The following is a 26,822-nucleotide window of genomic DNA, read 5'->3' as shown; positions in this document are numbered from 1 at the left end:
TGTTTTAAACGGACATTACTACTTTTTGAAAATGATTTTTTTAAGCACAATAATAAGCAAAGTATATATAATTTGGGTTGTTATGGAATGTGAAAGGTAAGCCTGATAAACTCAAAAATCCTTTTTTTTTAACTTCAATTTGACATTTTCAAGAAAAATATTAGAAAAGTCACAAAAACCAAATTAAAAGTTACAGTTACAGCCAAATTAAATAGAACGCTTATTTCACCTTTATTTCCGAGTTTACTAAGCTAGGAAATAAGTGAGTTAAATTGTTACATGACTTTTACCAAAAAACTCTTAAGGAAATCTTTTACAATAAATTCGATCCCTATTTGGTAATCAAAATTTCCACTAAGTTCCGAAGACTTGGTTTTTTTTTCAACAACCGCAATAAGTTTCCTCATATTTTCCTTGGAAAACCTATATTTTTTACTGATATCCTCCTCGCTTAGCACTTACGCTGGATCATACCTGGTTTTGTATAGATTTCTTTTTCTGTTGGTTGATATCAGATTGTCCAATAATTGGAACTGGCTTAAAAATTCGGCAGATCTAGCACATATTATTAAAACAAAATTAAATAATTACTTGTTTTTATATTTCAGTATAAGACGTATATGGATCTTATTCCTTCGCTAATACAACTTTTTCGGTGGTTTAACTTAGTAAACGTCATTTAGTGGGAATTTTGTAATATTCATAATATTTTGAACTTAGTCCATGGAATAATACCTATTCCTTAGTTAGTTCAGGTTTATTAATTTAGCTGTTAAGATCCAGTTATTAATATCGTACGTTTTTATAATTAGAACTAATTATTGGAATTAATTTTGAAAGTTAAACAAGTTTTCCGTCAGTTTTTGTATGCCATCAAGCGCAACAAGTGAGTTTGAGAACTTCGGATTTAAGCATTAAGGAAAATGCGACGGTAAAATGTGAAAACAGGAAGAAAAACATTTTCTTAGTTGCTGGTCATTTTTTTCCTGCACACTTTTAACGACGAACTTAAATTCTTCAGAAAAATTTCTTATCTTTACTCTTTAAAGAAAGACACTGGAATTTTTAAAGTACACTCGCTGAATTAGAGTTGCCTTGACTTCTAGATCAAAAGCCGAAAGCTGACCACGATCTGTTTGACGTGTCAGAACGCGGAGGGCAGCAGCGTGTTCTGACGCTGCCACCGAACCGCGTTCTGTTTGATCATGCCTTTATCTTTTAAACAAAATGAAGATCCCTTAATTTAACATGTCAAGTTAAAATTTGAAAACGTTAACCTATCGTTCCACATATAAATTATACAATTATATTTAAATTTTTTTAAATTATGCTTACTACAGCGTCCGATGGTTCACTGAGTTGCGGATGGGTCTTGAGTGATTATTTGAAACTTTAACTATGGTAGAAATTTCAAAAATGACTTAATCGGATGGCTGTGAATTTGTTTTGTAAACTATAAGCAAAAAGCAAAAGGTTAGTGAGAAAAATGTAATTTTATTTTTTTTTTTTTGGAAAAAGTGTTTAATTTTTAAAGGCCCCGAAATGCTTCCTGTAATCGCCTTACTACTACATACTAAAGACTGCTTACATACATTTTTGTCAAGTTACTTTTTTCAAAATGTCAGCTGTGCAGCGATTTTGCGAAGTTGCCTCCTGATAAAAACCACTTCTTGGTTAACAGCTCATCTAATTTGTGAATCATAATGACCGATTGATTCCCGTTTATAATATGTAATAATATGGTTCAAAAGTACGTAGGATTTTTGTGATAGTTAAATTCTTGGCCAAAAACCGAATATTGAATACGAAATCAAAAGACAATTGTCAAAAACATGACATGCTATGTGTATTTGCATGCTATATTCAAAATTGCAGAGCAAATCAGGTATAATTTCGCAAAAACTTTTACAATTGAAAACATTTCATAAAAGTATAACATCGATTGCCTTTTCAAAATCTCATATTACTATTAGATATAAGCATCATACTATTTTCGCTACGTATTATTGTTTAAAGTGGAATCACCTATATTTTATAAGAAACACTTGGCATCACTGCATCCACTTGATATGTTAAATGTGAAATGGTGAAAATTAAGTTTTTTTGACATTCCCGTGAAAAAAGGTTCGTGTTTATTTTTTCTTCACGTATTTTCACAAAATTCATCTGAAATTAACATTTAAAAAAATCTAAAAAAACATGTCGCCATAGCATTAAATATAACTAAACGTGTCGAGTGTTTTATTTGGTTAATTAAATAAAAATAAAACAAGTGAAAACCTTGGAAACTTTTGCCAAAATATTTTTGCAAAACAAAGAAGACGAGAAATAAAAATTATACCTATAAATTTTACTTCTTTACTGCGCTCTGCTGTTCTGTTTGGTGTGAGGGAAGAAAAGTCAATTTTATTTATTTAATTAATTGCTCAGGTGTGTTTAAATAATTAATAATAAAAAAAAAGAACTAATGTGAAATATTTTCTCTACGAAATCAGTTTTTTGTGTTGGAAGTTTTGTGGCAAAAATTTTGGGTAGAAATTATGAAAACCTTTTACGTATGTCCATGATGGTCGTTTTTCTTTTAAGTCGTATGGAAAATGGAAAAAACTACCTCCCCTTCTACAACCGCCCTCCGCCTTCGTCTTCACTTTTGTGCGACTCCTTTCGTTTGAACTCTGTTTACCTTGATGAAGTGAAAAGAAGGATGCTTTTCCAGTTGATGGCTTTAATTTTGCGAATTCAATAAAATACAAACGAAACAAAAAAAAAAACAAACTGGTTAGCTTTTTTCATATATACACAAAGGTTGTTGTTTTGCGATATTGTTGTTGTTGTTTTTGTTGCTGGAGCTGTGTAAAATCCCACGTAGGTAGGTACTCAGGTGTGTGGTTGTCTTGTGGAGCTCCAAGCGAGCACGCAGAAAACAGAATTCTCAGGGTATCAGATAGCCTTGTGGGGAAGGGAGGGAGGCAGCTCGCGATGACGAAATCCCACGATTTTTTTTTGGCAAAAAAGGTTTATTCACCATATTACCAATATACAGCAGGTAGTTGTAACTGCATTTTGGTAGTATTCCTTCCTCCTCCCTGTTTCATGTTTCGATTTCGTTCATAATTTTATGTTTTGTGGAGAGTTTGCCAACAGTTGATATAACTATCTATAAAAGTTATCTATTCTCTGCCAACTGTGTTATAAGGTGAATCATCTGAATCATCCACGTAGGTCAACATTTTAGTAGATGACTTGACTATATACTCTAAACATAACATTTAAGATAGTAAAAGTAAGAATTCGTATTCGTATTCGATTCGAACTTACTTTCTCGTATCAAAATTGATTAACTATCAAATGAAAATGCATTTTTCTTCTCATCAATCTCACACCAAATGGCAATATTGAAGTAACCTTGAGTTACACACTCTCAACATATGAACATACATAATTATTATTGTTGTTATTTACAATAAGGCCAAGACGACCCATTGGACTTATTATTTTCTTTTTAAAAAGAGAAAATCAAATCAATATTAGTAGTTTATGATTGTAATGTTGTTGTTTTGTTGTGTTTATTTCTTTTGAGGAGTGCTCCATCCGTTGCGTGTTGGTGAATAGTTGTTTTTTTCTTTTTTGCTTAATAAGTTTTGCGAGAAAAGACTTATTTTTTAATACTTTTTATTTTATGCATTTCATTTTCTCTGCTCATCTATCCTCTTTCGTTGCGACCGTGACCTAATGGGTTTTGTTTTTTTTTTTTCTTTTTTTATATATTTTATCTCGAGTGTTTTGTTCTAATTTTATTACTAAATGGAGCATTGAAAACAATGCTTCCGCACAAAAGTGTAGGTTTATTTATATTATTTTTTTTGTTTGATGAAATTATTTTTACTTCAGAAATTTAAAAAGTGTGTCACTAGATCCTATTTGAGTCCTTCTTTTAAATAATATTTATCTTTTTTTAGCACGGTAGCACCTACGATGTGGTTAAAAAAATAGTTGGAAAGGGGTTGGTTTTTCTTCCTCCTCACATAGAAAGGGTTTGAAATATATTCACCTTTAGCGAATCTGTATTTTTATGGCAAAAATAATTTTAAGCATTGCATTTTGTTCAAAAAGTGTTAAGTAGGACGTTTTTTTATTATAACAAAAAGATAGCGAAAAAAATAAATGGTATCCCTTCTATTGTTTCAAAGGGGTGTAGGCTTTTCCATCTTTCCTACTCAAAAGGTCTCTTTCTGAGTCTAATATCACTTCAGTGTCTTCCTTCGAAGGCCATAGAAACGCTGATTAATCACCAGCTCAAGAAATATCTTGTAGAACGAAAGGTTCTTATTTAAGTATGTCTTTCGTACAAATAGGTCCATAGGTAATTTGATGGTTTATCAAATCCAGCTGTGAAACAAATCTTTACATCGTTTTAGAGTGAGTAAGGTTTTTACACTTTACATTTGATAAAGTTTGGCATCTCTCTTATCAATGCGTTCTATCCATATCGGCGAATACAAGTTGTTTTGGACGGATTCAAGTCTGAAACTTGCAATATAAATGCCGGTGTGCCCCGGCACTTCAACTGCGGCGTATAATAACTCAGTAAATTCCGATCTTGACAGCATTGTTCAATATTAGTGTAGAATTGAATGCTATCCTTAGGAGACACATGCGTTGATAAAATTAATAAATTTTCGACTTGTGGATAATAATGGTCACATATTTGCCAAAAATCTGACACCACTTAGGATTTCTTCCAAGGTAAAAAATATTTGTCACCACTTCTGATCAATTTTACCAATATTTTTAAAAAAATATTCGAATTTAGTTACACTCAAAAGATTTAGCCGTAATAATCACTCTTGCAGGAATATCCATCAGTTCAGACAGAGCTCAATTTCGGACTTTCTGTCAAGTATAGAGATACTTCTTTTAACCGCACATCAAGAATTTATAATGCTTTACCAACTGTGTTTTTCTCCTTCCCATTTATATATTTAAGACCTCTTGAATGTATGCCTATTTTCCTTACGCTTGCCCTATGTTTAAACTTTAAACATTTTAAGGGTGGAAATAACCTCTTTGGTTTGTGCAGATAGACGGTAAGAGCTATCACTAAAATCCATCAGTAAAATTTTTGTTTTTAGTTTTTCAACATGTTACAGATTTATTTCTAGCAAAAGAATGCAATAATGTGAATTCTCTATTCAAGTATTGTTTTCTTTAAGAAACAATGCATTTAAAGTTTTATTTAATTTATAAATCCATTTTAATTTTTTAAATGATAAAATTTCATTTTACTAAACAGTTGACTGCCAAAACAAATTGCATTTCGTTTCACTGTTGGTGTTCCAATTTTGTACAGTGCCGATCATATTATTAACAATTTTACTGATGAAATCAACAGTAAACAAATTGTCTCGATGTTATGATCGAAAGAAAACAACATTTAATAACGTACAGTGAGTGTCATTAATATTCGGTGTTTGTTCTTAAACATACTTTGAATTTAGGTTTATTATTTTGTTATTTTATAAATTAGTATATTATTCCCTAAATATTTCATTAAGAAAGTTTTTGCAATCACTTAACTGCATTAAGACATACGATAAACAACGCAAAAAGGACACATGTAAGCTCTTCATTAATATTCGGATTTTTGTTTTCTTTGCTGAGTTTGACATTTGCTCCGATTAACAGTTTCTCTATTCAAGAGTAAAATGTTGTCTAGACGTTTGCATACATTTTTAAAACAATTTAGTGTAAGATCGTTTGGATTTATTTAAAAGGTTAATCATAGGGCGCAAAGGAACAATTGCAAGCCATGAAAAAAGAAACCTTGTTATTTTTCACCACAATAAAGGTGAAACATACAAAAATTACTGATATTTTAGACATGAAGCCAAACACTGTCGGTGATATTGTGTGGAGGTATAAAAGAGAAGGAAGGATCGTACCAAAGAAGAAGATGTGTCAAAAAAAAAACCATAAAGACAATGGTCGTGTTGCCATTTATCAATATGCGCAACAGGCAAATTTGAATCAAATTTGCGAGGTAACACAAAAATAAGGATGCAACTTGGTGGGATGATGTAATATTTCCTGACGAGAGTAAGCATGGATCGGATAGAAGAGTTATAGTGTAGCGCAAGCCAAATGGAGAGCTTAAAAGCAGGAACACAAAGCATGGAGGCGGGCACATCATGGTTTGGGGGTGCATTTCGGCAAGAGGCATGGGAAATTTAGTATTCATCGACGGTATATTGAAAAATTAATACTATTTGAGGATCCTAAAAGAAAATTTAAGGCAAAGTGCTGATAAAATGGGCATTTTAAGGAATTTTAAATATTACCAGGAAAACGACCCGAGTTCGCGAAAACCCAGTCTCTTCAACAAGGGCACTAAAGCAACGGCTTCAAGAAAAATGAAGACATTGAATACCTTTAAACGATTATAAAAAATATGCCCAAGCGACTGGACGGAGTTTTATGCGATCAAGGGTATCTAACAAAATATTAAAATCAATGGTAAGAAAGATTAATTAAAAAGTTAATACAAGTATGTAAAAAAAAAACGAATATTAAGGAAGTGTTATTTTTTGAGTTGTCATATTCTTTATTTATTTTATTTTGTTAATTTTTTTTAATTCGGTTTTTTGGAAAGAAACAAAAAACCTAATATTAATGGCACTCACTGTACGTACATATTCCTCCTATTTCAAATTTGACTGCTGGATTTTACTGATAGCTATAATACAGTTCATCTTTGGAACCAATTAATAATATTAATCATTTTTTCGCAATAAATTCTCATACAAAAATAACACATTCGTGAGATGTCAGCCTTTTGTAAATTCTATAAAGCCAGGATGTCAAACCTTAATAAGTTATAATATGTCTACAACCGAATACTTACTTCAAAAACTCTTTTTAAATTTGTTATCGAAATATGGTTGCCTTTTCCAACTACTATTTATCATCATATCAATTTTTTATTTCTTGAAAACAATTTGTATATATTTATATGCTAAAAAGAAACCTTTTTTCATTACAAAAATAAAAAACAATATCGCTTAGTAAATATAATTAGTTTATAATAATTACTCAGCACTTTTAGGGTATCTTTTTGACTGCTATTTATTTTTAACACAGCTGTATATACATGCGTACATATAAATAGTGTTTGCTGGGAATATGATTAAATTCGTCTCAATGTTTTTTTCGCTTAAAGCCTATTTTACTTAATTGGTCTTTCTCCAAAAACAGTTAAAAAAAATAAAAGAGCTTATAGGTTTTTTTTAAAAATATGTTTTATATGATCTCACTGATTATTTTCAACCTTGCAAAAAGATAAAAAATAATATGTTCAATTGTAAGATTCATGAAGTTTTGCAGTCTCTCACTCTTTCAGCTTTCAATATTTCCTGACAGGTTTTTTCCACTGTCCTGACAGGTTTTTTCCACTGTGAAGCAAATCAGAGACCAGTGACCTCGCCAATTGATAAAGTTTAAATTATATTTAAAACTAAATTGATTGGGAAACAACAAAAAGAACGACAAATATTTTCATATATACATAAGAAAGAAGAAGAAATACTGGCTTCTTCATTTCTTTTTTGTGGTGGCACTACGAAGCCTTATTATCAACCGTTATACCTATAAAGATGCCATCACTGTCGCCATTCAGTCTAGATCTAGGTTAACCTAAAATAAAATTCAATTAAATAAATATTATTATAGATCAGTGATTAAGTTTTGTAATGAAACAAATAAAAAAGTTACATGTTTAAATTTGTTGTTTTTATTTTAAGATAGTCATTGAGAGTCATAAAAAAACATCATCTCACTTTTATTAATCTAAATAAATTTATCGTGTAGGAAATTAGCATTTTATTCATGTACAAAACAAAATAACATGTTACGCAAAACTGTAACAAATCTAACACTATAACTAAATACTTGTTTTAATTTATCAACATTTTACTTGTGGTTTGGATAAGAGAGTAATGATAACTTGATTTCCATGAGGCTGCTTTTTTTCAGTTGAATTACAGACGTAACAAATTGAATGCATGTGATAATTATTATATGAATCTCGATTATGTAGGTTTTGAAAGTTATAATGATTTTAGAAATATATACAATACATTTTGGTTTGAAGCTAATTTTAATAAATAATTTTTTTTGCGAGAATATTAAAATACATCGGTGCTCAAAGAAGTTTTCGCTGCTCTTATAAAACAATAATATTTATTGTGAAAGAGATGCAGTCTAAATTTAATTATAATATTGTCCATTAGTAGGGACAACTATTTCTAATATTAGGCAGCGTTAGGATTCCAAGTCTAAAGAACTCCCATCTTTTGAGAATATTCACAAATCAGCTCAATTTTTGTTATTTTTATATTAAAACCATTATTATGTAAAAACACAGTGTGAGCACTATGGTATGAACCGATACTTCAAAGCATGTGCCATTGACCGGAACAGATGATAGCCTGATCACTACTAGCAGGTCTTTCCAAAACAAGTATATTGTCACTGGAAGCATTACATGTTGACGACCAATATATTCTTCTTCTTCGTTTCCGGCTGCTAGTAGCAGCACTGGGACCACGTCTCCAAGTTTTGGGACCGAGCTTCTTTCATGACAGATAATCTCCATGTTTCTCTTGGTCTTCCAGGCCGCCTTCTACCTTGATGATTCCATTGAAAGCACTGCGTTGCTATGTTGTCGTCCGGATTCCTCAATGTATGGCCAATCCAGCGCCACTTTCTATGCGCGATGGTAACATCCACTTTTGTTTGCCCAGTCCTGAGCCACAGTTCATCGTTAGATATGGTTTATGGCCCCTGGATGTTCAGGATAACGTAGACAGCGGTTGACAAAAATTTGCAACCTTCTCGAGATGCCAGCAGACCACTTCCAGCTTGGTACGGAGCGCTATTTTCCTGGAGTTCCACTCTTTAGAAAGTATTCGGAATGTACTACGGGCTTTATTTATTCTATTGGTGACGTCCAGGTCCGTTCCACCATCGAGTGCCAAATAGTTACCCAGATAGTTGAACTGGGTGACCTCTTCTACTGCCACTTGTCTCACAATAACCTGTTGTTGTTGGTTTCGGCTGGTGTGCATTAACTTAGTCTTACTGCCATTAATCCTTAAGCCAGCCACCTCCCCATTTTGTTGAAGAGAGTGGCACATTTAGCTGAGGTCTCCATTTCTGTTTGCCATTAAACATATCTCGTCAGCATACTCCCAGTCTCTCGGGTTCACCCTTAGCAGTCACAACATCATTAATAGCAAGCAAGAACAGAATCGGTGACGATATATCACCCTGTCTTACTCCCTGTCGCACTTCAAATGCATCGGAAAACTGTCAATTGTGCAAAACGAAACACCTTGCGTTGTTGTAAAACTCTTTTACTATAGCAACAATTTTATCAGGAATGCCTCTAGCAACCAGCGATCTCCAGATAACATCACGACTAACGCGATCGAAGGCCTTTTCAAAATCGACGAACATGAGGTAAAGCGCAGATTGGTACTCCGAGTATTGTTCAATAATAATTCGCAAGGTGTTAATGTGGTCGACGCATTTTTGAAGACTGCGAAGTCCCGCTTGATGACTCTTGAACGCACACTCGATCTTAGATTTTATCCTCTCGAGAATGATGGTTGCCATTAGCTTTGGAAATACGAACAGAATGGTGATTCCACGCCAGTTATTGCAGTTCTTAAGATCATCTTTTTTTGGTAGGGAGAGGTTTCGTTTTCCCAAACAGACTAAAAAAGTAGCAACAATATACCGACAGCCAAGTCGGGGTCCACTTTGCTACTTTGTTGTTCTTTAAATGGTGTATCGCGGTTCTTATTTCCGTGCATGTCGTGGGATCAATATTAATGCCTCTGGTAGATCCAATATCATCTAGAAGAAAAAATGTCGTGTTTCTGGTAGAATTGAGTTTTTTTCCTTTAGAGCTCAGTTATTATTTCGCTTTGATTAAGCAGCTCTTTTTATACCACACTCTGATCCCACGAAATACACAACTTGTGTGGCCCCATGATTTCATTTTTTTTGGGCATATTATTATATGTCAAATGTGTGATAGTCCCAACAAAAAAACTACCTGTGTAATGCATCCATCGTAGAAACCTTGGTGTACTGGTTAGTGCGTAGGACTGTCATTACAGAGGTCTTTGGTTTAATCCCTGAATGTTCCACCTCAAAGTTTTCTCTTGCAAAAAACTGACAAATCTTCCAAAAATATTTCTTGTCATAAAAAATGTTTTCTTAAATTAGCTTACAAATTGTAGGGTCCCTCTTACACATAAGAATGGGTAGGGGTCGTAATTTACTAGGTCCTGGTAGTCTACGAACTCTTGCACCATATATTTATTTCGTATTAACTTTTTATCACCATTGCTAGTAGTATTTCACTGATGAATAGTCAGCCTTCAATATTTTTCGGATTTAATTCGTGTGGAACCCAAATGCCAAGTTTACGAAACATTCTAAATGATTTTGTTGATATTTTCCACTCCATACCACTTTAGTACATACATATTTTTTTGTTCTAGAAACAATAGATGCGCCTTAGCTGCAGATTATTTTAAATTACAAAATAAATTAAAGTTCCCCTCAAATAATACTCATTTGGCTTAAATTTAGACATTTTTGGATTAGAAAAATGCTTAATGCTAAAACGAGTTTAATAAGTCTATAGGGTTTTGGTGTTCTTGAACGAGCAATCTAATATTCTAAACGTATGTCATCTGGGAATTCAAACTTAAAACTCGAGTATGCCTTCTAATTCAAAACAGCGTTAAATTATTTGTAGGTACACAGATACTATTAAATTAGCTATGCTGACAGAATAAGATTAGAATGTTGAGTCTTAAAACTTCTCTAAAAAGTATTATCACCCTAATAAATATAGAAAACCAATATTTTACAAAATGATTAGTTTTACAAATAAATTCGTTATCTTATCAGAAACATTACAAATGCTATTGAGTCATGACAATGAGTGTTAAATTATTGATGTGAAGTTAAAGTTTTTATTTTCCAAGATAATGTGAAGAATATGAGCTAGAACAAACATTTAACCAGAAATATTTTTTGACCAAATATGAAATAAACAATTGTAACATAAACGTATGGCGGATGTTTAATATGTTTGAAAAAACGATGGGTTTTTCAAAATTCCTTATCTCCTATACTTCATTTGATTTTTTCTGATAGTTTCGCTAACATTTTTATTATCATAGCCATTTATCGAGTATCTCATTCAACTTATTTTAAGTTGATTGAATGTTTACTTGATGTGAATAGTTCTTGAAGAAAATAATATAGTTTTTTTTCTTTAAATTTAGAATGAGCACTACCGAAATTGACTTGAATGCGACCACAGCTAAGCCGAACTACATAGTCCGAGTGACGCCAGCTTCACAGATGGCTCTAGCAATAGATCCACTGAGCCATGTAGGTGACGGTATATTTTTACAAACGAAAACGGCCCAGGGATTGGCGGGTATATTTGTGTGGGCCGCTCTTTTTATCACCTGCCAACAGGTAAATAATATTATCAGTTATCACCTTTTTTAATGTTTATTTGAATATTGTTTTCTTTTTTATTTAAAGATTTATCATCACTTAAGATGGTACACAAATCCCCAGGAACAACGATGGATAGTTAGAATACTTTTTATTGTACCAATTTATGCAACTTACTCGTGGATAAGTTTATTATTTTTCAATTCAGACAATGTTTATGTTTATTTTTTCACTGTCAGAGATTGTTATGAAGGTGAGTGTAAATAAATTTTATTTTTTTTTATTTTAATTATATTTCTTTTTGCAGCATTTGTTATTTACAATTTCTTATCTTTGTGCTATGAATATCTTGGTGGTGAGGGTAATATTATGTCAGAGATTCGTGGTAAACCAATAAAGACATCATGCCTTTACGGTACATGTTGCTTAAAAGGAAAAACTTATACAATTGGATTTTTGCGTTTTTGCAAACAAGCTACATTGCAATTTTGTTTGGTTAAACCATTAGTTGCTTTTATTATAATTTTCCTGCAAGCTTTTGGACATTATCATGATGGTGATTGGAGGTGAGTTTTTTTTTTAACTATTTTAATTGATTTTCCTTTTACTTACCATTTGTTTTTTTTTTGTTGTCTTTAAAACAGTGCTGATGGTGGTTACATTTATATTACGATCATTTACAACATTTCCGTATCGTTAGCTTTATATGGCTTATATTTGTTCTATTTTGCAACAAGAGATCTCCTGACACCATTTGAACCTGTTTTGAAATTCTGTACAATTAAATCAGTGATTTTCTTGTCATTCTGGCAAGGTAAGGTTTCTTTTTTAATTACCGAAAGTAGCTTTAATATTGTTTTATTTACTTGTTTTTATTTTTAGGAGTTGGTTTGGCTATTCTTGAAAAAGCAAATATTATATCACCAATTGTTGATAGTACTGGAGCAACAACATCGACTGGTACAGTCTCAGCTGGTTATCAAAACTTTTTCATATGTATTGAAATGTTGTTTGCTGCTATTGCGTTGCGTTATGCTTTCCCATACCAGGTAAGAAAAAAAAATGCTTTTGTCTGTAAATTGCGCATCGACAAAGAAGAGCATCAAAAAGAATGATAAGATAAATTTGTGTGAGCTAATGGTGGAGTAAACGAATTCCATTAGCCTAAAGGGTTTTAGATTTTTTCACTTAACACGTTTTCTCGTTGAAAGAAAAGTGTAGTATATACATATACCATATATGTACTTATAGGCAGAACTGAAGAAAGAAAAATCAGAAAAAAAAAATATAAAGGCTTGGAAATGTTACACTTATGTTAATAATCAACTTAAAGCTACCTAAGGAGGAGGTTGATTAGATTCTTTGAAAAGCTAGGGAAAGTCTAGAAGCTGTAGAGAAAGGGGAAATGTTAACCTTACCATTTCATTTATTGAATGGAGCTACGACTATGGTAAAAAAAACTACAAACAGAATTTATACTTCCTCGAGAGGTCGCTTAACGTAAATCTGCGACCTCAAGGCAAATATGCTAAACTCTGATTTGAACATTTTGAAGTTTTTACAAAATATTTCCAATCTATGACGGTATTAAAAATAAGTATTAAGCCAACCTTTTGACTCATAATCAAACAAATTATCAAGCAAATGAAACCATTAAGTTGTATTCGATTGAGAGACCTGATATTTCAATAAATATTAAATCATCAGTTGTTCTTCCTTAATTTAAATCGACATTTTATAATTCATATCATCCCTTAAGTTGCTGTTTCTTAATTTTAAATTTCTTCGCTGGCAGTATTCATTCTCTACTCCAAAGTTTTATTAATTGTACACTAGCCAACGGCCTAGTCAATGATAAAGCTTTAATTGCCGACGATCACCAAAATCAAGCATCAGTGAGCGTGGTTAGTAGACAGATGGACCGTCTCGAAACCTACCGCGTGCTGTTGTCATGTGTTCTTTCTCTTCTGTCTTATATTAATGTCTTGTTAATGTGTTGTTATCACCTTACATAGTTTATTCGTTAAAGGTGCTGTGTTCTCAACTCTGTACATTTACGTGCTGAGTAGTGTGTAACGTAATTTAATGTTATGTTATTTTAGACCTTCTCAATTTATTATCTTTAATTATGAAGAACTGGGAATCCAAAGACATACGCACAAAATTTTTCCAAGTATAAGCCTTGACTTTCAAAGTCTACTAAATTGATGGTGCCTTATTTAATAAAAGGTCCTTTGTCTTGCGATGGATAAGGCTCATAAACTGAATGCACACAAGTAATGCAACATCACGACTGGTATTCTCAGCTCGGCGGCTACATCTATAGAATTGCCGATCTTGGGGCTTAGAAAACTAAAACATTATTTTCAAAAGGCAAAAACAAGACTGGAAACAGTGTTGGGGTAGGCGTTTAAGAGCCTAGTTAACCGAATTTTGTGTACTGAAGTCCATACTTGGATTTTTACGACCTATAGTTCGTACAAGGTGACGCGACCACCTTGTCACACAGCTCATACCATAATAGATCTTTTCGCATAAAATTCCCTGTAAATTGAATTATTGGTGGGAATCATGAAGGACCGATGTTATACTAACAATCCGGATACGATTTAGATCATCCAACGAATTCCATAGCCCGAAAACATTAACAAGGTCAATTAAAAAAAATGCAGTGAATACTGCAAAATCAGCCGAGACAGCCAATTGAACGAAATTGTTGCCAAATTATATGGAAAGCCTGTAATTTGTTTCATTTCACTGCAAAATATTATTTTATGTCCCTTTTTATTTGGCATAGTTTATTTTCTAAGCATTAATTTTTGAGTTTTGAAATAATGTATTTCAGATTTAAAAGAAAATTATTCAAATCTTGTATGCAATTTCTTAGGGGATAATTTAAAAAGTTAACTTTAAAATTCTTAACTAATAAGTTAAAACCCACACAAGTAAAGAAAAACAATCCTCAACTGGATTTTTAACTTTTAGTTTGAAATTCACTCTAGAGTTGAAGTTAAACAAAACATGATATCAACATCTAATATCCGTATCTGCTCAGATAGTCAGGCCGCTGTCTCTACAAACTCTATAACAGTCCATAATTGTCGATCATCTCTAATGGAGATGGCACAACAGTTTAATATTTACCTTTGCTGAGTGCCGGGCCATACAGACATTCCAGGAAACTGTAAGGCAGATGAACTCGCCAGGAGCGGTACGGTGCAGCCCATCCTACCAAGTTTGGCAAATGCTGGCATACCAATCGCTACTTGTAAACTGTTGCTAATGCAAGAAAAGGGTAAACACCCATTGTAATATCACATGAATCTAGAGAATTACTTCTCACTAGTCGTACCAATTTCAAGCTTTTTATGAAGAGAAGAAAATTATTGATATCCTTTTAAGCTATTTCACTGGGATTATCAAAAGTGTAGTCTTCCAGATGAAGTTTGCGTCTTAGTGAAAGAGCAGGGCAAGTGCAGAGAAGGTGAGAGATTGTTTCCTCTTTTTTCTCGCCCATACAGCTCCTGAAGAAGTCATTTGAGGCTACATTAAGTCGTATTGCGTGTCTGCCTATAAGACAGTGTCCCGTAAGGACACCTATTAGGGAGCTAATATGAAGTCTGATTTGAGATAACAATTCCATTCCTGACAACATTACTCGCACACAGGAATGGTTGAGAGTTATAAGTCCCTAGGCCCAACGGATTGTTGCGCCACCCAATTTTTTTTTTTTTTGAGATAACAAGTCTTTAGAGCGCTTTAGGTCCAGTGAAGGCCATATGAATCTTGTGGCTGCTCATGTTGGTAAATTGTGCCACCTAGAGTGGCTAGCTATCGATATACCTATCTTCTCCCTTTTAGGTGAAATAGGTATGACGGTTTCAATTTTAGCGAGTTCATCGGCTCTACAATTTCCTGTGATGTCTCTGTGGCCCGGCACCCAGCAGAGGTGAATGTTAAATTGCTGCGCCATCACCATAAGAGACGATCGACAATCGAGTTTCGTTTGAGATTTGGTTGAGACACCGTCAAGAGATTTAATAGCAGCCTGACTGTCAGAGAACATGCGGATATCAGAAGTTGATGTCAAGTTTTCTCTTAGCCAGGAGAGAACCTCTTTGATCGCTAAAATTTCCGCTTGGAAGACGGTACAATGATTAGGAAGACGGAATGAGATGCTTAGATTAAACTTTTCTGAGTACACACCACTACCTACTCCCTCATTTGGCTTGGATCCATCTGTATAAAAATGAATGCTTTTGTCATCCAAGAGTTTTTTGTCTTCCCATTCATCTCTGGATGGAATGGATACCTGGAAGTTTTTTTTCCAAATTTTGGTTTTGGAATAGTGTAGGCTATGTATTTTGGTATAGACCCAAATGATGTAGTGCCCCACATTGTTGTTGGTCCATTAAGATGAGGCGTTGAGTCATATAGCTGTACTCGCTGCCACTTGTTTGCTGGATATGTCGAGGGGTGTCAGATGGAGAAAAGTATCTAACGCTGCTGAGGGTGTGGTTCTTAGTGCCCGCTTATGCAGAGACATGCAGTGTGTTGGACTCTGCTGAGTTTGTCTTAGTATGTGACTTTCTCCATTGCAATCCACCATACTGCAACCCCGTACATAAGTATTAGCCGGATTACCGATGTGTATAGCCAATAGGTTATGCGAGGTCGAAACCTCATTTGCTTCCTATGGCTTTCTTGCAAAGGAAAAGAGCTATTGTAGCTTTTTTAAATCTTTCTTGAATATTTAGTTTCCAATTTAATTTTTTGTCCAATATCAGACTAAGATTTTTGGCTTCATTGGTAAAAATTAGTAGTACGCCTTTTATTAAAGGAGGTACAATTACTAGGATCTTGTATTACCGTGTAAAAAGGACGAGGTCTGTTTTTTGAGGATTAATACTAAGTACGCAGTGATCAGCCTATCTAGTGAGCATATTGAATGCGTTTTGGAGGTCTCTCAGTGTATAAGGATGTTTTCCTGTGACGGCGATATCAACATCATCAGCATACGCAACCACTCTGTAGCCTTATCTTGCGTATAAAAACAATGCTATTCGTTTAACGAATCTTTAAAATTTTAAATTTTTAGATTATTTTAAAATCAATAAAAAGTTACATAAAAAAGCCACCATATTATAGTCTTAGTAGTTGCTTTTAACTCAATATTCTTCATATTTATCTGTTTATAAGAGTATATTGTTTGTTATTAAATTTTCTGAAAGTTATTTATACGTTTACTTAAAATCATGTTTTATATTCAAAGGTGTACTCGCGTAGTTGCATTGGAGATGGACATGGACGATCAGTGACAATGCAATCAATTTCCAGCAGTTTAAAGGTAAACAATTTATTAACAAACCAGAATCAAGATAAAAATTTACATTTTTAAATATGCATTTTTCTGTTTTAAGGAAACAATGAATCCCAAGGATATTATGACAGATGCAATTCACAATTTCCACCCACAATATCAACAATACACACAATACAGTTCAGGTAAAGTCTTCCTCTAAACCATAACTAAACTCCCATCAAGCCATCATTGGTTGTTGTGTATTTCTGCTTCATGCTTTAATATTTTTTTTAAATTATAATTCATATTTACTAACTTTTCTCTGTAGTGTGTTTAGTATATAACTCCAGCTCAACTTATCGCTATATTTTTCACATTTAATTTAATATGGATAGAAACTCACTAAACCTAACAAAAAAAACCTTACTAACAATGAATTTATTAGTGACACATTAATCTGCAGTTTTTATTTCAATGTTTATAATAAATATAATCACCCCACAACATTGTCGCGTATTTTTTGCCTTCACAGTGTAATATCGACTGTAGCAAACTATAGGCTAGGCAGTGCAAATCCTTTTTTCAAGCAGTAGAACTAGAGTCTCACATTAATTAATGTATTATGGTGGCGGTAATATTAAAAAAAACTACCTTTTTCTGTACACGCAAAATCCTCTAAAATAAGAAACAGTTTTGTTTTTTGCGCAAAATAGAAAATAATTTATCATTTATTTTTTCTCTCCGAAATTTTTTATATTTTTGCAGAAGTAACATCATCTCAGCGCTATGAGAAACTCTAAATGAAACGCTAATATACACACAAAATACAAACAAAAATACAAACAAACGAATATTTAAATTCGAGCAAGGAAGCTAAGACTATAAGAACTAAGAACGAAAGAAAGAAAGAGAAACAAATTGCCTGTGTATTTTGAATATTATTATTATTATTATTTTTTTATAAATTACTTTCGTCAATGATTTTTATATTTTACTACATTTTGAAAATATTTCTTTTTTATAACTAAACTTAAAACTATTGAAAATAGAATATATGAATAGTTTAAAAGTAGTCTAAAAAGTATTTTGCATTTACTTTATTTTTCTTTTAATTTATTTTGCAATTCTCATAAAAGTTTTTTTATTTTTTTTTATTATTGCATTGCTGGCAAAGCATTTATATTTTTTGTTTCTATTATTTCAATGCACTTAGCTCTGAAAATAATAAAAGTACCCTGCTTTATAAATCAATTTAGAAAATAAAATATAAAAACAACTTAGCTCAAGACATTTACGTTTATTCCAACGAAATATCCTAAACACATAAAAATAAAAATATACTGAATTCCGAATTCGCACTGAATAACCAACAAAATTAGATATTTTCTCTAATTTTATTGCTTTTCAATGTTTTTTGTTTTAAATCACTTTTTTACAATACTGTGCCTATTTCGTATTTGTTTGGATTTGATTTTTTTAAGCTTTTTAGAAATTTATTTAAAACAGAATTTAAATATTTTATGTATACCTAATTTTTAATTTTTTTTAGTCTATGTGATAAATTGTAAATTTATGATTTCATAATAATCATATACAAAAAAAATAATATCATGCTTAGGAAAAAAATGAAAAAAAAAATAAATTAATAAAAACTTTAAGCAAGCGTGAATGATGCAGGTTTTTTCTTTTTATTTAATTGGCATGACACATTATTATACATATGTATTTACAAATATTCATTTTGGATGCTGCTCGTAAATAAAATGTATGCTTTTTTTGTTGTTAGTGAAAGTTGATTAAAATATCATCTTTACGGACTTTCATACAAGTTATTTAAGTTTCCTTGAAAAGACCAAAGTTTCATTGACAGACAGTTTTAGTAACAGATAATTTTGACGATATTTTCAAATTAACCTAAGGAACAACACAAAATAGAAAGAGAATACATTAAATTTAGTCAAAGTAAAAGCAAGGATAATTAGTGACGATATGATCCTTCGTTAGACCACATGTATTTTAAAGAGACTCTAAAATGGAAACTGCGAAAAAAATTATATCAGTTTATTTTGACGACGTTGCGTTGTGCTTTTTATGTTAAAAATAAACTACAAGAACTTTGTTTTAGTTTTTGCTATAAATTGTAATGTAGAACGTTTCTATTTGTGTCTACTTTTTGAGGTATCTAAGAAAATTTCGTTTTCATATAAGACTTCCATGAGCCAAAAGCCCCCAACATAGTTTATAACGAATGTTGATGTGTCCCTATATTTTGATTAAATTTTCAAACAAAAAACATTTTATTTTCATGTGAGACTGGGTGAGATAACAGGGGTTTAAAAGTCCCGTACACAATTTTTGAAAAATATCATGTGACCTTCATGCTCACCCAAGATCAAGTTGGGATCGTCCCAATTCATAAACTCCTTCAATTCAGTCAAATTCCTTTATTTTGTTTTGTACACTTTCTTCTTGAAAAACAAAAAGCCTGGTGCAGTCAGATAAGGTGACCCTAGGGACCAGAGAGAAAGTGGAGTTCCAGAAAATCAATTTATTTGGGAGAGGTATACCATAACTAGTGCATCTATAAGTGCTATATCTTGCTAGAACCAAGTGTAGTTATGAGTAAAAGAAAACTCAATTAACATTTTAAATATAGGTTCCCATTGGCAGTTACTGTAACTTCAAAGATTCAATGTGTAACCAACAGTTACCCCTTGTTGCAGTTTCGTCTCATGGAGCGTTTCTGAATTAGATTTACTCCATATACGGAAATGTTGTTTTTTTTTTTCAATCGCCGTTAAGATCACAATAGGCTATATCAGACATGAACAAACAATTAATTAAATTAAAAAACAAAATTGTCTTCTTCAGTTATTGCAATAATTTTTGGGCAACATTTTACGCGAATAGGCAAAGCCTGTAGATTTAATTTGCTCATAATTTGGACCTTGTAGAAAAACAAGCTTAAGGTGGTCATCCCATGTGATGGCCTGCATTTTAAGGAATTTTCAGGTTTTTTTTACGACGAGTAAATAGATACAACTTTATTAAGTTAATTATCATTTATTAACATAGTTCGATAGTATAAATATACAATTTGAATTAAAAATATTGTAAAGAACACGCGTTACACCGGCGTGAACAACTCCACCCCGAAAAAATAGGCTCGGACTTTCTCCATGATTCCGGCTGATTGGCTTATCTAAAACAAAAAATGAAGAATGTAATGGAAATTGTGCGTTTTTTTGTTTTTTTGCTATAAAAAATCGAAATTTTTGGAATTTTTGCTGAATCCACGCCATCAAATTTCAGTATTCAGTCAATCTGTATTTGAGATACGATGGAGGAAAGTATGAAAAACACAGTTTTGAGAAAAACTCGTTTAAAGTTTCAAGTCCTCTTAACTATATGAAAATGTCAACTTACCTTTCAATCGACGATGCCTGGTCCATAGATAGAGTATTCCTTCCTCTTCTTCTTGAAACTCTTTTAAAGCAGATTGTTCAGCTCTAAAATCAAGCCTGGCTTGTTTAACGGCATTACTTACGCTCCGCTCAGAACGTGAGATTCGCTTCGCGGCCTATAGAGCATCCCATAACCGACATTATTTTTAAATTACCTTCAAAACCTGAATTAAAGATTTCCTGAATAAATGTATTAGTAAGTTTATTTGGTCCTTTTCCACCGATTCCTTATTTGTTTTATCTTTTTAACAGTCCTAAGTTGTATCTTTAAAACGACTTGGAATTTTTTAAAATCCCTTTACTACCTCTATTCTAGACATATTAAACTAGCAATTTATGAAAAAAAAATCGATTTTTGAACTCATCACATGGGATGACCCGCTTAAGTCATCATAAAGTATCCATTGTAATAAAAGTCTGTGCCAAATGTTTCATGTCCAAACGCTTCTATTTGTTTGTATTGTCGTTGCTACAACAACAATTTTATCTTGAACTCGATGGTAAGGTATTCATGCGATGCTTCAAGTTTTGGCCAATATGTTCACTAGCCTTATGATGCTCTATAAACTCCCGCCCAAATTCTTTTTGTACGGAAATGACAGACTGCAAACCAGTGTACAGACTACACTTTTCACAACTTTTGTTCAGTATTTCAAGCTTTAATTTTTATAAATCTAAATTTTTCCCTGCAAAATAATAAAACTAAGCTGTTTAGTCACTCAGAAGAAGTAATAACATTTTCCAAAAAAATGTTCCCATATTTGAAAATTGGAAATATGAAAAATGCAACACTGCGACTTGGAATTTATTGATATCAAGAATTTTGTTCCTCGAAGACTTTGGCTCTTATTTCAATGTTCAAGGTTTTAAGTTACAAAGAAAGTTAAAAAAATTATGAGCATATCCAAATTTCGCCAATGGGAAACCTTTCATAAAGCATTTAATTCTTGTAGTACGCTACCCTATACTTAAACAAGAGGCTTCAGAGAAATTAAACCAAAGGTTTGGATATATTATGGACATTAGCTCTCTTTTAGGTGTGTAAACTGGATAGTGTCTTGAAGTTATTGCAAAATCCTATTGCAGAACTTCTGTATAAACGAAGAGAAAGGAAAAAAGATACAAAATAGCAATTCAACGTTTCCTGCCAAATAATCGTTTAGAAGTATTTTGCTACGGCGATCGTGTGGTCTAAAAAATTCAGAAATAAATAATCTCACCTCTTACACACTTTATAAGAGGCTTTATGTAAATAGTTCACCAAGAAGGGAAAACTCTCTTGATCTTACGGTATAACCATAGTCTTTAAGTTATTCACAATGAGCCAAGCTCTTTAGTGTAAGAATTCTCTCATACTTATAAAGTCATAAAGTGAACGATTCTTTGTTAAATTAAACAAAATTAAATATATAATTTAAACACAAAAAGTTGATTTCGTGCATAAAAGCATGACTCATTAAACAAAAGCAACAAAAATACGCATCTATGCCACCTCACCGGTTCTATAAAGTCTTACACTGAGCTTAAATTTATCTCTTTCCACCTACCATATAAATTTTCTTTTAGGCGGTAAGAACTCAAGAGGCATTCGAGTGTCATCCTACGATCCCGATGATCCAAATGCACAATCCCAAGCCAATGGAGCCGGATGTGTTGCATCAAAAACACTTGGAAATCAAAGGAAATTTATGCCCGGTGGACAAAGGGTGGCTACAATTAGCCAAAATTACAATGAAAAAACCATGCTGCTGAGCAGCGATGATGAGTATCAATAAATTAAAAAAAAAATATTTATTTTTTATTATCATATTTATGCAAAAAAAAGTTTAATAATACAAAAAAAAACAACAACAAGAAAAAAAAATTGAGATTTACATATTTATTATGAATGAAAATTCAAAACTTTTTTTAATTGGATATTTTTAATTAAATTTTGAAATTTGTATTATTATAAATATATATTGATGCTATTAGTTTGTAAGAACTGTAGTTAACTTTTTATATATATATATCGTAAAAAAAAAAGAAAACAAACAAAATAAGAAACCATTTATATTCCATTAGTAAAGAATAACAAAAACAAAAACACATTACATTCGTGCGATTATTTCATTGGCTTTTATTATTTTTTGTTTTATAATTTTTAAACACATAATAGTCTTAGTTTGTTTTTTAAACATACATATTTTGTAAATTATGCTTTTATGCAGTATCTGCTAAACGAAGAGTATAAATGTTGATCCTTCCGTATAAATAGTAGACAACAACATATATAATTATATGTATACAAGCGAAATAAAATAAAACAATATAAATTAAATAAAAAAAAAACAAGTCAAATCAAAAAAAGGACTATTTCTGTTTTTTTATATAAACAAATATAAACGCAAAAACAATAAAGAGAAAAATAACAATATTTTTATTATAATTGTTAAGAAAAAACCATATACTGTAGGTATGTATTTTTTCCCTTTTTCAAAAACAAATATTTAAAAAAAGTTATTAATGTACACAAATTGTTTTTATATTAACTGCCTTTTTATGATTTGCCATAATTATAGTCTTATTGTGAATTAAGTTTTTCCTAGATTTTAGCAAATTCTGTTCACAATTTATTTTATGTAAAATTGCAACAAAAAATTACTGCCGTCGATAATTTTAAGCTTTTCTACTAAATTAAGCAGTCAAGGTTAACGTATTGATGAATTTTCAACACCTGGTATTCGATTTTTTGGATAATTTATAGGAAGATTGTGTCAAATTATGGGTAACTCTCGAAACCAGATTTTTTTTGTTTTTGGTCCTGTCAATTTTAAATTAGTTTACAATCACCTTTAAAACAATTTGTTTTGAAAGTTTTTTGATTTGCTTGGTGTCTAAATATTTGTCCTTTTGTTTAAATTAATATGTTAACCTTGACTGTACATAGATTTATCTACTAATGGGAAATTTATATACAAATTTTGTGCACTTTAAATACAAACAAAAAAATCAAAACAAAACTTAAGGAAAATAGCTTTTTTAAAGAACTCAAAATTCCAATTACCAAGTAGATACGTACAATTAAAAATATAAATCTACACAAAATGTTTTAAGTTATTATGTTTTTTTTTTGTTATTAAAATCTTTTATATTTATATTTATGTGTTTTGTTTTAAGTTTAACCTAGTATAAATTATTATTTGTATAGACAATTAAAATTTATTTGTAACAAAATCAGAACTGTATATTTAAAGATATGTGTATCTTTAATGTGAAAGAAGAAAATAAAAAAAAAAAACAAAAAGTTTAAGTAAATGAATGAAATGTCTATCTTTAAGATTCAAAAGAAAGTGAGAACCAAATAAACTCACTTAATTAACAGAGAAATGAGAAAAACAATTGTTTAGAAATAAAACAGTAAATAATAAATAGTTAAATATCAGAGAAACAAAAAAAAGAAAGATGTGAAAAGTGTGGGAAAAATCTGATTAAAAATACAATAAACGATGTAGAACACTGATGACTTGTTTCTTTCTTGGAGGAGTTAGAATTTTCAGTAGTTTTTTGTCATCAAAATTGTGTTACCGACGATTAAAATGCAGCCGCTTGTTTACTTAAAACTACATTAATTGACACTACAGTGTCGAATTGACTTAACGTGGACGCCTGCCTGTTACGGCTTAATTCCACGGTGGGCCTACCCACACTGACGGGGTCGAAGGAAAGCGTCGACCAGCGCCCCAGGGAAGCTTGCGCCTCCCAGGACAATTCTGTGAACATATTAAGGCATGAGGAAACCACAACCGAGTGTGCACATCTCCCCCAGTTTTACCACCCTATTTTCACCCAGACACTCAACGGATAGGCTCGAAGCAGGCGCGAGCCAAGCCGTTCAAATTAGCAACAGAATTTCCCTGATGGGAAACGCGCGGCCAACACTACAACAGGGGCACTACTATGTAACTCGATTCTACAATGAAATTGCTCGAATTCGAAAAATTGCTACTATGTATCTATTTGACTACTTTCGAACAAACGAGATTCGAATAGTTCTAGTAGTGCCAACTATATTCATATAAACTTTCGAATAAACGAGGAACTACGTAACTCGAAAGTAGAATTCAAAACAGGTCAAAATCGAAAATAATCACTCTACATCAAATGTGTTTGCGAGCGGAGTTTTTTTTGTCAAAGTGTAACTAAAATGTTATAAATTATTAATATGCAATTTGAATTTGAAAGTTTTTCATTCAAGTTTTTGTGTTTTATTATTTACGTAGCGTTTTTTATGGTGTGTCTATGGTTTGGACTTTCGCTTCTCTTCCTCATTCATTTCAAAATTCATCATCAGGAGGCATATGACACTTTCGATTGAAGTCAAAACTTCGGCAAGTATTTTTGTTATAGATTGCTGTGCACGTCCAGCGTTCTTATCATCACCGTTGTGGCTTTGGTAATTTCTTATTGCCAAAAACTTCAATGCTGCTGATAACTTTATGATAATTGGAAAAGCATTTTGTCTTTTGCGAGAAGTCATGTCGGATAATATGGTCTTAAGTAAGAACATAAACCCGTCTTTAATTTAGTCTTTAGACAATAGTTCTAAAAAAAACTAAATTTTCTCACTCAGCTCCATTATTTTGGAATTATCACTTATTCTTCTGCGTTTAATTTGCTCGTACCGTTCTTCATTTCCTTGCAAATTGAACCAAATTCCAACGGTGTCCACTTTTGTAATAATTATTTTTGTCCAAAAATTTGATATTTTATTATTGTTTTTTATTATTTTGTTTTTAAAACTGTCAAACAACTCGATACTCGTTCGAAAGAAGAACATTTTTTAAAAATAAGTTGGTATAACTGGCATTCGATTCTACTTTCATACGTGGTACTATTTGAAAGTAGAATCGGAAATGAGTTTCGAATAGAATCAAAAGTAGAATCGAGTTACATAGTAGGACCCCAGAACACAACTACTACCAGTTGCAACTGGAAAGTTCGCGCACATCATTCGCAGTCAGTATGCACACCCAGGTAATCAAAGCACATATGTCGTGTGCAGGCGTTTTATTTGTATGACAATGTCGTTCATTCAAGTCGGCATTGTGAATGTCGTTATGATAGCGTTTTACTTAGCGTTACGCTACTTGACATCTGGCGTTTTGTGGAATCTAAATTTTTGATCGACAAATGTCACTCTCATCAATATTGCAGTTGTCGTTTAAGTAATCTAAGACGCCAAGTAAAACGTTCCTTTCTGGCGGCTGTAAATTATCAAACGCCGTGTGTTTTTTGTCTGTTTTTCATCTGTGTTCACTTATTTTTTTTTAATTAGGGTGAAATTTACGACTCCAGACCAAATGAAACGGCTATTGGAACTGATGGAACTTAACCCATCATTGGCCACAAATTTTCCCCCAAACAGATGATAGAAAGACTATAAAAAGGACAACTGACAATGCCAGAGTCAGGCTTAGGCCTGTGAAGACATACATTCTTTTTTTTGTTTCAAAATTAAGTTGTAATCAAATAGTTTTTGGAAAATTGATTATCAAATCCAAAATTAAATAAAAAGTTGAAAAAGATGAATTTTTCAACTTTAAATGTATTTAACTGTTAATTTTGTTTTCTGTATTTGATTTTTTTTTTAACTTTTAGTCTAATGCCAAAACTCGAAAACCAAATGAATGAAAATTGAGTATTTTTATAATAAAAAATATTTTATAATTTTATATATTAAGAAACGGCAACAGCGACTTTATGGATGAAAATAGAATCTGAAAACTCTAAACAAATAAGAGCAAATAATGTACTTACACGAGTCAGAGCTGTAAATTTAATTTAAAGTACTAAATACTAAAAAAAAAGTTAATTGACTTAAAGTTAATTAACGGCAGTGAAAAGACTTACTGACTAAAACTTCTAATACCCCAGTACAAAAGAATTTGTACTGACTAAAAAGACTAAAACCAGTTAAAAGAACTGCAGTTAATTAACTTTTAGCCAATTAATTGCTTTTTTAAATGTAAAGTCAGAAAGTAAGTACCGACTGCTCACTGTTTTTTTGTAGTTAAATTTTATTGTCGCAGTATTAACTTACATTAAAAAAAATAGTTTATTAACTGCGACTTAATTGAATGCATTACCCAAAAGGCTGCAGTCTTTACAGCTCTGCTGTACAGCTCGTGCAGTTGATAGTTACATCGTCTTCGCTAGGTGCTATTTTGCCTGTTGACACAAAGAGGTCCATAGATCGCACCTTTCTCTCTAAGATATCAAGGGACCCTTCATCCACCTGGAAGAAGCAGGCCCGGATTAAAGGAAATGGGAGCCCGGGGCTATTTCAAATTTGAGGCCACCTTAAAAGATATAGAACCCAAGCAAGCCAACCCCTCATAACACAGAGCGTCCTTAACCCCAAGCGAGCCAACCGAATAACCCGGGGCGCTAGAAGTCCGCTCTCAGAGACGATGCGCTGAGGAGTTGACGAAACGAAATTCCAGGAATCCAACCACCGATAAGATTAAGAA

At 32.1% G+C, this 26,822-nt stretch overlaps 2 protein-coding genes across 4 annotated transcripts; one reads left to right on the top strand and one right to left on the bottom strand.

Moving 5' to 3' along the window:
• The first annotated feature begins 2,075 nt into the window (after window positions 1-2,075).
• Window positions 2,076-23,753, top strand: LOC129944531 (transmembrane protein 184B). Of its 3 annotated transcripts, none has more exons than XM_056054023.1 (9): window positions 2,076-2,124; window positions 11,364-11,562; window positions 11,632-11,797; window positions 11,852-12,110; window positions 12,189-12,358; window positions 12,427-12,593; window positions 16,817-16,891; window positions 16,965-17,049; window positions 21,877-23,753. In XM_056054023.1, the coding sequence occupies exons 2-9, from the start codon at window positions 11,365-11,367 to the stop codon at window positions 22,083-22,085; spliced, it is 1,329 nt and encodes a 442-aa protein (XP_055909998.1). In that variant the 5' UTR covers window positions 2,076-2,124; window position 11,364; the 3' UTR covers window positions 22,086-23,753. The 3 variants fall into 3 exon arrangements, with proteins under 3 accessions (XP_055909998.1, XP_055909996.1, XP_055909999.1); XM_056054021.1 differs by lacking the exon at window positions 2,076-2,124 and adding an exon at window positions 2,131-2,430; XM_056054024.1 differs by lacking the exons at window positions 2,076-2,124; window positions 21,877-23,753 and adding exons at window positions 2,131-2,430; window positions 17,612-18,515.
• LOC129945274 (uncharacterized) lies at window positions 9,235-9,872 on the bottom strand. The gene is made up of 3 exons (XM_056054932.1): window positions 9,797-9,872; window positions 9,415-9,734; window positions 9,235-9,363 (listed from the first exon to the last, which is right to left on the bottom strand). The coding sequence occupies exons 1-3, from the start codon at window positions 9,870-9,872 to the stop codon at window positions 9,235-9,237; spliced, it is 525 nt and encodes a 174-aa protein (XP_055910907.1).
• Window positions 23,754-26,822: the final 3,069 nt, after the last annotated feature.

The sequence above is a fragment of the Eupeodes corollae genome, chromosome 2, assembly GCF_945859685.1.
Source record: "Eupeodes corollae chromosome 2, idEupCoro1.1, whole genome shotgun sequence".
NCBI lineage: Eukaryota > Metazoa > Arthropoda > Insecta > Diptera > Syrphidae > Eupeodes > Eupeodes corollae.
The sequence above is the reverse complement of the archived record's forward strand: the minus strand, read 5'-3'. Positions and strand labels throughout refer to the sequence as shown.

Bases quoted from the DNA above. Each gene is read 5' to 3' on its own strand.
- LOC129944531 (XM_056054023.1), top strand. From the start codon at position 11,365: ATGAGCACTACCGAAATTGACTTGAATGCGACCACAGCTAAGCCGAAC. The intron at 12,111-12,188 runs GTGAGTTTTTTT...TCTTTAAAACAG, and splicing joins TATCATGATGGTGATTGGAG to TGCTGATGGTGGTTACATTT. The intron at 12,594-16,816 runs GTAAGAAAAAAA...TTATATTCAAAG, and splicing joins GTTATGCTTTCCCATACCAG to GTGTACTCGCGTAGTTGCAT.
- LOC129945274 (XM_056054932.1), bottom strand. From the start codon at position 9,872: ATGCACGGAAATAAGAACCGCGATACACCATTTAAAGAACAACAAAGT. The intron at 9,735-9,796 runs GTATATTGTTGC...TACCAAAAAAAG, and splicing joins GGACCCCGACTTGGCTGTCG to ATGATCTTAAGAACTGCAAT. The intron at 9,364-9,414 runs GTAAAAGAGTTT...CACAATTGACAG, and splicing joins CTGATAAAATTGTTGCTATA to TTTTCCGATGCATTTGAAGT.